The 12,396-nt window shown below is 34.2% G+C and overlaps 1 protein-coding gene across 1 annotated transcript in view; it reads right to left on the bottom strand.

Moving 5' to 3' along the window:
- The window catches only part of LOC140057666 (uncharacterized), a 60,967-nt gene that overhangs the window by 11,171 nt on the left and 37,400 nt on the right, over window positions 1-12,396 (bottom strand). The window contains exons 47-63 of the mRNA XM_072103389.1: window positions 12,015-12,251; window positions 11,329-11,568; window positions 10,728-10,976; window positions 10,177-10,413; window positions 9,836-10,078; window positions 9,159-9,395; window positions 6,817-7,074; window positions 6,086-6,331; window positions 5,263-5,508; window positions 4,829-5,056; window positions 3,934-4,176; window positions 3,410-3,661; window positions 2,408-2,665; window positions 1,857-2,117; window positions 1,474-1,607; window positions 1,021-1,147; window positions 165-410 (exon numbers count right to left, since the gene is read on the bottom strand). Coding sequence (XP_071959490.1) covers window positions 165-410; window positions 1,021-1,147; window positions 1,474-1,607; window positions 1,857-2,117; window positions 2,408-2,665; window positions 3,410-3,661; window positions 3,934-4,176; window positions 4,829-5,056; window positions 5,263-5,508; window positions 6,086-6,331; window positions 6,817-7,074; window positions 9,159-9,395; window positions 9,836-10,078; window positions 10,177-10,413; window positions 10,728-10,976; window positions 11,329-11,568; window positions 12,015-12,251 — 3,942 coding nt within the window. The remainder of the gene's footprint in view (window positions 1-164; window positions 411-1,020; window positions 1,148-1,473; window positions 1,608-1,856; window positions 2,118-2,407; window positions 2,666-3,409; window positions 3,662-3,933; window positions 4,177-4,828; window positions 5,057-5,262; window positions 5,509-6,085; window positions 6,332-6,816; window positions 7,075-9,158; window positions 9,396-9,835; window positions 10,079-10,176; window positions 10,414-10,727; window positions 10,977-11,328; window positions 11,569-12,014; window positions 12,252-12,396) is intronic.

Below are 12,396 nucleotides of genomic sequence, written 5' to 3'. Positions count from 1 at the left end.
ATTATGAAAGTCACCTTGTAGATTCCATTAGATTCTAATCGTTCACTTTCTGTTGTCTCGTTACTCACTATCCTCCTTTCAGCCATGATACTGGATAATGTTTACATAACATAACTACTTCCATTACTTCACACCCAACTAACCAACACAATTTAACTACTTACTTTGTACGAGAACATCAAATTCGCACACGGCCTGATTAGTAAATGCATCAATAAATGTATAAGTCACAGTGGTAGTACCAAGTGGAAAATCAGTGTAAGGCATATTTGAGATTTGAGTGAATATTTCCGATGTATCTGTGGCGACTGGAGGAGTCCAAGAAACATTAGCCGATGTTTGTGGATCTGGATTCGTAACAACTATATTGTCTGGACATGTGTTGCTAAAATTAGGAGGCTCATCATCAACTGAATAACAAGAATAAGTAAAACTCCTTAATTTTTCATGAAAAGACATTCTATTATCGGCACTGTATCTACAAAATATCTCCAATATCATAAGCAAATCCCATGATATAGCAACTCGTGTGTTTCACATGTGACACCATAGACCTAACCAAATTCTTCACATAACACTCCATGACAAAGGCGTCACAAATGAACACATGATACACTGTAATACGGAATTTTCCTTGATACTGATTCAAATATTTTCACATGTGAAGATACAGCACTGAGTATCTGGTGTAAAAGGAAAAATAAAACAGTCTGAGGTAACTGAATAAATATAAATATGTATATATATATTATATAAATATTATGTGCTGCAAACAATCATGTATTTATTATTTCATTTATTATCAACATTACTCTTCGTTACCTGCCGTACCGAAATGTTGTATAAATGGTGCTCCATATCTAACCATCTAATTCCAGTTTTCCAATTTATTTTCTTTACGAATGATGGTGGATTTATGCAAACAAATTTCCCTTTTTGAATTATCATTATTAATACCACAATTTTCATGCCTTCACAATTCACAAAAAAATAAATAACATGAAATAATAAATAAATTACCTATAACTTCAATTGTAAATGAACATATAGTTTGAAGGCCTGTTGGATCAACGGCTGTGTAAGTGACAAGTGTCATCTCTCCAGCTGTGAAGGAATCTCCAGGTTTATAACCATCAATTGAAGTTACCTAGGTAAATAAGATAAAAAACAGTTAATACACGTTCTGTAATTTAAAAAAAAATGTATGAAACTAGTTGTATTGTATGTAGACAGACAGACAGACAAAAGAAAGGTAAAAGATGTTATGCATAAGAAAAGGGAAACATAACATCAATAGAGATAATAATTGGTAGCTAAGATCATCAACAAATGTACAATAGTTTGCTGGAAAAAAGTTAACGCTGGAAAAAGCAACATCCAATAATCATGCAGTTTGTCTAGCCTGAATACAACAGTGCATTAGTATGGTGTATGATGTGTTTCTTTAATCTTGATTAATATTAGTAAATTTACCGTGACCATTCCAGAGTTGTCTGTGGCTGTTGGAACATTCCACGTAAAAGAAGTAGTTGCTGTGGTTGCACCAACAACGCGCGACTGATCTTCGGGACAGCTGTCAAACGTGGGACTTTCGCTATCAGGTAACACTAAAGTAACAACATAAATCATATCATGTTAATAAATATTGTAAAACCTAAAAGTGCACCAAAATTTACTGCAGTAACTACATTTAACTTGTCTATACAATTACTTAATTAAGGGTATTTTAAAAACATCATACACACAGTTTATTGCCGTGAATGAATCTGCATTGAATACAGGTAGTTACTGCAGTAACTGCAATGATTTTCGGATTATCAATCACGTGATTTAATGATGATACTATACTGACTTACCAGTAACAGTAACATCAAATGAACATGTTCCTATGTTGCCAGACGTGTCAGTTGCCGTACAAGTAACAGTTTCTGTCCCAGCATCAAACACAGCCCCCGAGTTATAGTTGCAACTGAAAAACTGACCCCCTTCAACAGCTTTTAATTCTACGTTATCGGAAGGAGTCGGTGGTGTCCATTCTACTTCAGCAGTAAGGGTTCCTGGGATTGTATTTTGGTCTATTGGACCAGGACAGTTAGAAAACGTAGGATCTTCATCATCTAAGAGTAATAAATAACACATGTTACAAATTTCTATATGTATGGCCTGATATCACAGGATCGAATGACATCACTTTGTTGCTACGATATTCATATTTAAAGCCTTGTATTGGTTCAAAACTTGTTTAATGTTTCTGTGGACTAAACTTTAAATAGTACATCGGAGAACTAGCATATGTTTGAGTTTTGTGTATTTTTTACTATTTGATTTAAATATTTTGATTTGAACTGTAGTGTTCAAACAATTTTTCTAAGATTTCCTAGGATCAAACCATGCCATCAAAACTAACCTTCGATTGTGACAAAAAATTCACAAACAGCAGTATTATCAGCTATATCCGTTGCCTCATATCTTACTGCAGTTGTGCCAAATGAAAAATTTTCCCCTGAGGAAAATTGTGTTACCTGCACAACAACTGGTTCCCCATTATCATCAGTAGCCTCTGGCTCGTTCCATTCAGCACTATTAACTGATGTTCCTTCTAAAGTTTGCTTGGTTACATTATCAGGACATTCTGTAAATACGGGACTTACTGTATCTACATATGCTGAAAAAAAATGAAATATACTTTTATTTTACAATTTAAACAATAAATAAGAAAAAGACTCCGAAAAAAACAGAAAAAATGAAATAAATACTTTTATTAAATGAATTTCAAGAGCGCTACTATACTTCGCAAATATGTGTATAGAAACGTACTGTTATAAATCAGGAGATCAAAACATGTTACAAGTTGCAATAAACGTATGCAGTGTGAACAGGTATTTATAGTTTGAGTTTTCTAATATTCAATCCTGTGCAAAGGGTTTTCACATATGCATATCGATTGGTGCATATCCGCAAGAAGCGTTGTGAAAACAAACAATTGATTGAATGTTCGTTTTGACTTGCTGGCGTCAAACCGTGACCGTGCCGGAACAGGTGTGGAAGATCCTTAATTTATTTTATTTACATTATGTATAATTTTTAATTTCTTTTCTCCCTTCTGGTATGAGGTTTTTTAATAAAAAATGTTTTCAGGTGAACATATTTTTATCCACTTTTTATATGACACTGTTTCATACAATTGTATGATATTTTTACTACTTGTCTTGCTTTTAAGTTTTTATGATTTTTTTGTGTTTGATGCACTTTTATTTTGGTGTCGTAATTTCTGTGTTTTACCCATTTTATCATATTTTGTTTATACGTGACAAGCAAGACACTTTTGAGCTTGAGGAAATAAATAATTGAATTGAATTGTTTTTAGGCGGAAAATGGGAATGAATGAATAAAGTAAAGAAAAACTTACCATTAATTGTAACCATGAACGTGCAGGATGCTTCGTTATTAGAACTGTCAAATGCGAAGTACTCAATAGATGTTGTCCCTTCTGAAAATGGTGTGTTCATATTGTATGTTGATGATGTTTCTAAATCTCCATCTCGACTGTCTACAGCTGTTGCAGGTTCCCAACTCAAAGTTATCTCAATCTCATTAGGGCCTAGAGACATTTCTATGTTTTCAGGGCAAGTTATCACAGGGTCAGTTTCGTCTGGAGCAGCTAAAAAAAACAAACAAATAATATTATTAATTTAGAAATGACACTGTTGCTCTGGGAAGTTCATTCTTGCCTGCTTTACAATACACCGCTAACTTCAAAGAAATTATGAAGCGGAGATATTGGATGACGTCGCAGCAGAACAACCCATCAATGTGTTAATATTCATGCAATGAAACAGACATTTGTTAGCGGATGATATTCTATTGTTCTTAAATAAATAAATACATAAACATTATTTGTATAAAATTTCTTGGCTGAACTAAATATCTTACCAGTAACTTCAACATTAAATGAACAGACAGACTCTTGGCCATCTTCATCTGTGAACGTGTATCTAACAGTTGTGGTGCCAATGTCGAACATATCCCCAGGATCATGCGTTGATTCTGTAGTAACTTCACCATCATCAATGGCTGTTGGTTCTGCCCATGTAACTTCAACTGTCATATCATCCCCTGTAGTTTCAGCTTCTATTGTCATTTCAGGACAATCTTGAACAACTGGTGTACCCAAAACTATATATAAGAAACAGATTTATAATGTCTTGATAACCCAGCAAATAGTCCAAATACGTTTGGGACTAGAATTCAAATTGAAAGTGAGTGCTGCTTGTAGCACATAACATGACTTACTTTTGATGACACAGGGTGCTCCTAAAGACACAACCGGATGTCTATTAAAACGCTTCTTATTGGATAGCAAAATACCTCCCATGGACTATGGAGTGAACAATCGTCGCCTGTAATAATTAGTTTCACCCACAGCGAGCGAAAGCCGCTAACTTTTCCTAGGTCGTCTTAGGCCAACGTTTTCTAGACAAACCATTGGATAGGACAAGCAAATGAAGTTTAACGTGAGGTTAAATTGTTGTTGAGTAAATGATTGGTAGAAAAAGTCTAAGTAGAAAAGTCAACTGGAGGTCCATTCATTGATAATTTAATTGTACTTCAACAATCCAGTGTATCTGGCTCATGCACACTTAGAACCCAGTGCAGCTTTCAGAAGAGTTGGGGTTGTGGACAAAGAAAAGAGCAGCAGCAGTACTACACAAGAGGATATTTAGTCTAGTTGGGCTGTAAGACCATGGAGGGAGATATGTTAAGACAAAGGCTAAAATCATGTAGAAAATACATCCTAATATTAATGACAGAATTTGAATCAAATTACCTGTGATAGTAATGTCAAAGCTACACATCTCTGTATTACCTGACTCGTCAGTTGCTGTATAGACAACAGTTAGGTCGCCAATAGCATAAGCAACTCCAGGCGAATCGGTAGAGACGATCGTAACCGTTCCAGCATTATCCGTAGCTGTAGGGGGTTGCCAATGAGCAACGTTTGTTTCATTTAAGTACAGATTTCCTGGACAATTTACAAACACAGGATCTTCCATATCTGATAACCAAGAAAAGAAAATGATTTATGTGTCGTCTCTATAGAGAGTCCATACATTGAGAGATAATTTCAACATTATTCTTCAGCAGATACTACAATAACTACTGTAAATTGTTTTTTACTGTAATATTGTGTCTGTTTTTTAGTTTGTTCATTCAATGATTGACATGGTCCCTAATTCTCCAAAAGCATAGAACAAAATGCACCTTTTATATCAACAGTAAAAGTACACATAGCAGTGTTTCCCACACTGTCCGTAGCATTGTATTCAACAGTAGTTGTTCCTAGGGAAAATGTTGTATTTGACATATGCGACTGCGTCAACTCTGGTGTTCCTATGTTATCTTCAGCAACTACTTGGTCCCATGTTGCAATTCCAGTAGCCACACCTGGACTTGTGGGAAATTCTATAGTATCATCAGGACAAGAGGTGAACTCGGGTGCTTCTCCAGCTATGAAGTAAAAAAAAGTATTATAAATAACAACATTCTGAGTAGCATAGCCAGCAACTGGAGATTTTAAATACAGAACTCCTGTTTTGGGAGATCCCTCTTCAGAGGACACCTTTATTCAAGGGATACCTCTATTAAGAGATTACTTTTCTGTGAGCAATATGGTATATGTTTCAACACTACTGCCAACCCATATTCCCAAATATCATATTTAAGATATATACATATATTCGCAGACAGTAATGTTTCAATCTTATTGGATCTTGTGAGTGCAGTTCAGGTTTTGAAATAATATGTACCGCAGAACGGTACAATATATAGTCTGATCCAGTTATGTAGGACATGGTACGCTGACACAAAGTGTACATACAGTAAACGCTATGAGCGTGCTATGCAAAATGCTAATAGTATTCACAACGAAAAGCACCATTTCGAATGGAGAGTGCTCTACACAAAACAACATATTATATACAGTATAATGTAGAGGAGCCTAATCCAATCTGCAGACATATGAGGATTATAAACATATGAGGCAATATTATATTCAAATTAAAATATACATCACATACATCCTTACCATTAACAGTTATAGCAAAGCTACACATAGCCACATTATTTGAGGAATCTTTAGCTGTGTAAGTCACTACTGATGTTCCTATGGCAACAACTGTGTTTGGCTGTATGGAGCTTGTAGGGGTGATGACTTCATTTGAATTATCTGAAACACTTGGTACAGTCCAGGTGACTGTAGTATTGATGCTTCCAACTACAGTTTCAAATTCCAAATTTGGTGGACAATCATCAAAACTTGGGTTTTCATTATCTAAAGAAAGATTATATGGAAACAATTTTGCAAACATTCTCTAAAATAGAAGATTTTCATTTCATATTATTGTCTTAGAATAGAATAGAAATATAGTAAACTTTCCAAACAGTAGATACCCTGGGATAGACCTAATATGTTATCTTGAAATTCTGGTATCCCCAATACATTTTTAATGGTGATTTTTTTTTTGTGAACTACAAAACAAGTATGCCTTGGAAAGTTTTCGCTTTGCAGAGTCTGGTATTGGCATAATCACTGTCCCTTACCTTTAATAAACTAAATTCAGCTCTTGTGTATGGGTTTACAATTTATAAGTAGCTCTATTGATAGATAGATTATACTACTGTAATTACTGCTATATTATTAATAATTAAAAATGATATAAAGAAATATGTATTAAAATGTTAAAGAACATTAATTATTTTAGATTAATTGTCGAATGATGAAAGGATTATCCCAGCCAAATAAAACATTTTGCTTACCTAAAACCATAACTGAAAACATGCAAGAGACACTATTTCCAGCTTCGTCTGTTGCTACGTACGTTAATTCGTAAACTCCTATTTCTAGATTAGAATACTGAAGGACATTGTTTGGTTCCGTTATGGTGATGCCACTTGGCCCTGCATTGTCCTCTGCAGTAGGGGTAACCCAGCTAACATTTACATAACTTTCACCTTCAGTCGTTGTAAAATTAATACTACTTGTCGGACAATTTTCAAATGTTGGTGCTTCACTGTCTGTAAATACAATTTTTTTTTTAAGTATTCATAAATAAAATGAATTGGCCAGTCTCCAGCAAAAAAAACTAGTATTTACTTTCAACCACATAATTAAAGATTTTGAGCTCTATCTTATGCATGGTTAATTACCACAAAGTGCCTAGTACTGGTATTAGTATTTACTAATTTGACAACATACTGAAATAGTCGAATATTCACTAATGATAATATGAAGTTTTATCAATTGATATACGGTAAATGTATCTGGTGCAGTAGTATACATAATCTTTCCACAGAAAGATTTACTAGGTTCTTCAAAGTGTAAACTGAACCTACAGTGTATAGTGCTTATCCAAAGAAGACACCAGGACAATGGAGTGAATGAGCATCGAACCCTAGCTACTGTACTGTATGTATTACGGTTCCACTGTCTTAACTGCTCGGCCACTCACTCACTCACTCACTAATCAAAGTTTGATGATAATAATAATAATAACAATAATAACTAGAATTTAATTCGTCACTTTGACGAATTATAGGTGATAATTTTTATCATTTTAATGAAATTAACATTGTTTAAACATGCACGTACGTTAACATACCATCGTAAAAAGTTGATGTACGCCATCCTATGACATGATGCATATACACTTATAGCGCTGAGGGGTGCCATAAGTGTCATATACAATATGTACAGTATATACTGTATATCTATATACAGTGTAGCATAAGTAAAATTATGATACCCACATCATGTTCTAATTTTTTGTTATGATGGAATTATCAAAATAAACTCGAAGATTACAATTTCGAAAGATAATGAATTGAGCAAATAAATATAAGGATTGGAAGATAATTTGACACGTAGAAGCGCAATGCGTGCTCTTTGAAATTTGTATAACTTCGACTAAAGAAATTTAAAAACTACGTTTTAACTTCAACTGGCCATATTATAACATCACAACATCCGATAGGCTTAATTTTTATATGAATTCATATCTACATTTTATCAGCTTTCATAATAAGTTATAATCTTCAAGGTCACCTTTAATTCTGAAGAGCTATAAGATATTCAAATGTATGGTGTAGCTGAAATTACACGACCTAGGTTATTCAAGTTTTTACGCGTGATGACGTCATCAAAATAAAAATATTGACAACTCATGAGAAAGATAATTAATTGAGCAAGCACATACTAAAATTTGTGCGAAAATCGAGTTCAAATAACGGAGATGCAATCTTTTGAATGTGATAAACCACACAAAAAGATAAAAATTACTATTTTTTTAATTGAAGTGGCCATTATGATGACGTAATACCATTTTGTACGTCTAATGTGTATATACATTTATATCTACAACTCAATGGCTTCCCGAATAAGTTAAAAAACTTAGGGGTCATCGTGCATTCTGAAGAGTTATTTTCATTTTAAAAAAGACATATATTTCACCATTTTCAGAACTTTTGTGAAATTAATGTGCGCATTTTATCTTTTTTAATGTGCTCGTATACCGTTATTTTAAGTCGGACTGGACTCAAAATCGGAGAATGTACTAAGGATTGTGTGTAGAATGTGATGTATACATCAAATTTCATTTTTTACGAATCGCGTGCGCAAAAACGTGTTTTTGCGCAGTAATTTTTTGAAACGCGCAAATGGCCTAATTCATGCTCTAAATTGATCAAAACCTAATTTTGAGCTTTTTAAAATTTTAACGCACGATTTCATGCGCATGACCTTGAAACTCGCAGGTTTTTATTTGCTAATATTTTTTACCTTGACCTGAAGTTTACATGTAGTGAATTTCATTAATATGTGATAATGAATTATGGAGATATGATTGATAATGTGATTTCACAAAATGGCGTGTACGTGTTGTCACGGATGAGTGATCATGCTGAAAAGCTTATTAGGACTAAGTTACAGTATTTGAAAGACATTGTGAAATTTTGGTAATCATTGACATTTAACTTTTTGAGACATTTGTTAAACAAAAAGTGTACAGAAAGAAGAGGAAGAAGAAGAAGAATAATAAAGATTTGATACAATAACAATAGGTGATCATTTTATTCTAAATGATCACATAATAAATAGTATTTACCTCCAATCACAACATTAAACATACACGTTGCTATATTTCCAGCTCTGTCTACTGCAGTGTAAGTGATCAAGGTTTCTCCAGAATATCTCCCAGGTGTATTCGGACTGGTAATTGTTACATCATTTGAATTATCGGTGGCAGTTGGAGCTTCCCATGTTACAAATGTGCTGTTTGATCCTGAGTCTGGGACTTCCGAGATTCCATCAGGACAATCAAAAATTTTAGGAGACTCACAATCTATTTGAAAATTAAATGTCATCATATTGTTTGTGCCATAGGAGTAATCTTATGAACAATGTACAACTATTTATAATCAAGCAAATTCAGCAGCAATAGCATTCATCTGATGGTGAATGGCTCCAGGGAAATGTTCACTACATTTTATTTTCCAGCTTTCATGAAGCCGTTTTTCTGTAATTCTATTGGCATTTGCCTTTTCACATCACAGTAACAATAAAGAAGTCAAACCTTTGGAAATACACTAGCTTTAGCCGCATTTACACTAGGCAAATTTATTCGTGCGAATCGAAAGTTTTCATTAATGTGCATGCATATTAATATGTTTTATCAACCTTTTGTGACATGGAAAAATGCTCAACAAGTCATAACTCAAGAGTGTTCTATTCGCGGGAATATAATAATGACTATTGTGTATAGTAAAAATATTTTTCATTTACCTCTCACTGTAATAACAAAGCTGCAAAAGCCTTCATTTCCAGAGGAATCAGTAGCTGTGTAAGTCACATCATAAATTCCAACATAATATACCATATCTGGTGAGTGGCTTTCTGTCACATTTGGCTGGCCATCATTATCCATAGCAATTGGTACAAACCAAGATACAAAGTATGTTGTGTTGCCTTCAATAGCACACACAGTTTGGCTTGGTGGGCAACTATCAAAATATGGACTATCTTCGTCTAGAAAACAAATATGCATATTTACATAATATTAATATATGCAACAAAAAAACTCTTTTAAACATAGAAGAGGTCCTCCCTGTAAATACGGTACATACCAGTTACAGTAACAGTAAAAGAACAAGTTTCTTCATTTGAAGATGTATCTGTTGCAGTATATGTCACAACAGTTGTTCCTAGAGGAAATACACTGCCTGGTGATATATCAGGAATCACAGATGCTACAGCAACATTGTCCTCAACTACTGGATCCTCCCAGGAATGTGTTGCTGTGGTGCCATTAGCTGCTCGTGACATTGAGCCTGGGCACATCACAAACGTAGGATCTTCTTCGTCTAAAAAAACAATACAGATTATTAATGATTAGTAATAATACAAATACGGATGCCGATTCTTCGGAAAATACTCCGAACTATGAAAATTGTTGGCATAAATCCTAGAGTAAAATAAATCAATGGGGTCTTAAGTGTAAGATCGTATGTATAAACAGCAACGGGATGGAAAACTTTTCGCCAGCCGTTAAGGTGCTTGAAGTATGGAGAGCAAAAAACAAGTTAAAAATCATCACTATCTACAGATGCTTTTCCATCTTTTTGTTTGCCCTATTTTTTAATAAACTTCCTCTAAGAAATTTAAACACATTTATTACCTTGGATATTTACAGTAACAATACACATAGCCTGATTCCCGGCCAAATCACTGGCTGTAAAGACCACTTCCGTCTCACCAAACCAAAAGACATTACCATACTCATAATCATTGCGGATTGTTGGTGGATCACCAGAATTGTCTGTTGCTGTCAACACTGGCAGGGAGACTGTGGTGCTGTTACTTCTGGGGCTTGTAGTACCAGTCACTGTAACGTTCTCACAGTTATCAAATATTGGGGCATCAGAATCTGTAATAAAAACATTAACACATTCTGATCAATCAATCCATCCATAATGACAATCCATATAAATGTGAAGAATATGGTATAATATTATGTTCGTTTCCTCTGTAGAAAATGATTATGAAAATATAAATATATCTTTTTACAAAGAGGTATGTATGGGCAGAGAGCGATGTGACGGATCATCCAAACTTCTGAGTGTGATTGGTCAATGAACACAATGCATACGCCCTTGCGTAGCATCCAAGTAGAAAGCAAGCTTAATCATAGCCATGAATGTCTACGATGTATGAATTTCAGGCTAGTAATCTGAAGGTAGGGCAAACCATTTTCCCCAACATATTGTTATATATTATACCTTCAACTGTAAGGTTGAATATACACGAGAGACTGTTACCAGCCCCATCGACTGCTGTGTAGTTAACCAAGGTTGTTCCATCCGAGACCAACAGTGTCAGAACAGGTCTGTCTGGGAAGAAGGTTTCAACAACACCAACATTGTCAGAGAATGTTGGTGGTGTCCAGGCAAAGGTGACTGAAGAGCCGATTTCTGTCTGGCTTTCAGGGCAGAAATTGGTCAAACTTGGGGGTTCCGTATCTTATAAAAGAAAAATACAAAATAATACATACAAATATGTTTAAATATAATATATCTTCCTTCTAATATCATCCTACATTGTCAAAGAAGACAAGATGAATAATATAGTTTATCCATCACGCCTTGGCACAGTCATAGTCCATTTCGTATATGTTTTTGAATCAGAACAACAGTCCTGATACCTTATACTGTATTTGAGTGCACTGTTTTGGTGGTTTTTAATATGTTCTGATTTGAATTGAAGTTTTTTTCATGATATTTAATGCTATAATTTTACTACTATAATATAAACATTGTATTCTGCTTCTGCTGTGACTGCAATATTTGTGAATAAACCTTGAATAATGTATGAAGATAAAGATAAAAAATACTTCTAATGAACTACAAAAAATGTACCAGTAAAATATTGGTTGTTGGAGCCCTTTATATATTATTTAGAAACTAACCTATTACTGAAAAGTTAAATGAGCAATATGCTTCATTGTTGCTCTCATCAGAAGCTACAAACAAAATTGAATAGTCTCCAACATTATAGTAGCCATTAGTTGTGGTAGGAGCTACTTCTACGCTTCCTGAATTATCCATAGCTGTGACTTCATCCCAGGCGGCATGGGCAAATGATTCGCCATCTTCAGTAGAATAGTTACGATAACTTGGACAACTGATTATTGGATCCGTATCATCTGCACATAATCAGATAGAAAATAAACACAAGTTATGTAATTGTCTAACATTTGAACAATAGAATATCATTAAATTTGGATAATATTGCATCACATGATATTTATTATTTGTAATATTCTCCAGGTTCTGTTTATGCAATTGTGT

The sequence above is a fragment of the Antedon mediterranea genome, chromosome 1, assembly GCF_964355755.1.
Source record: "Antedon mediterranea chromosome 1, ecAntMedi1.1, whole genome shotgun sequence".
Taxonomy (NCBI): Eukaryota; Metazoa; Echinodermata; class Crinoidea; order Comatulida; family Antedonidae; genus Antedon; species Antedon mediterranea.
The sequence above is the reverse complement of the archived record's forward strand: the minus strand, read 5'-3'. Positions and strand labels throughout refer to the sequence as shown.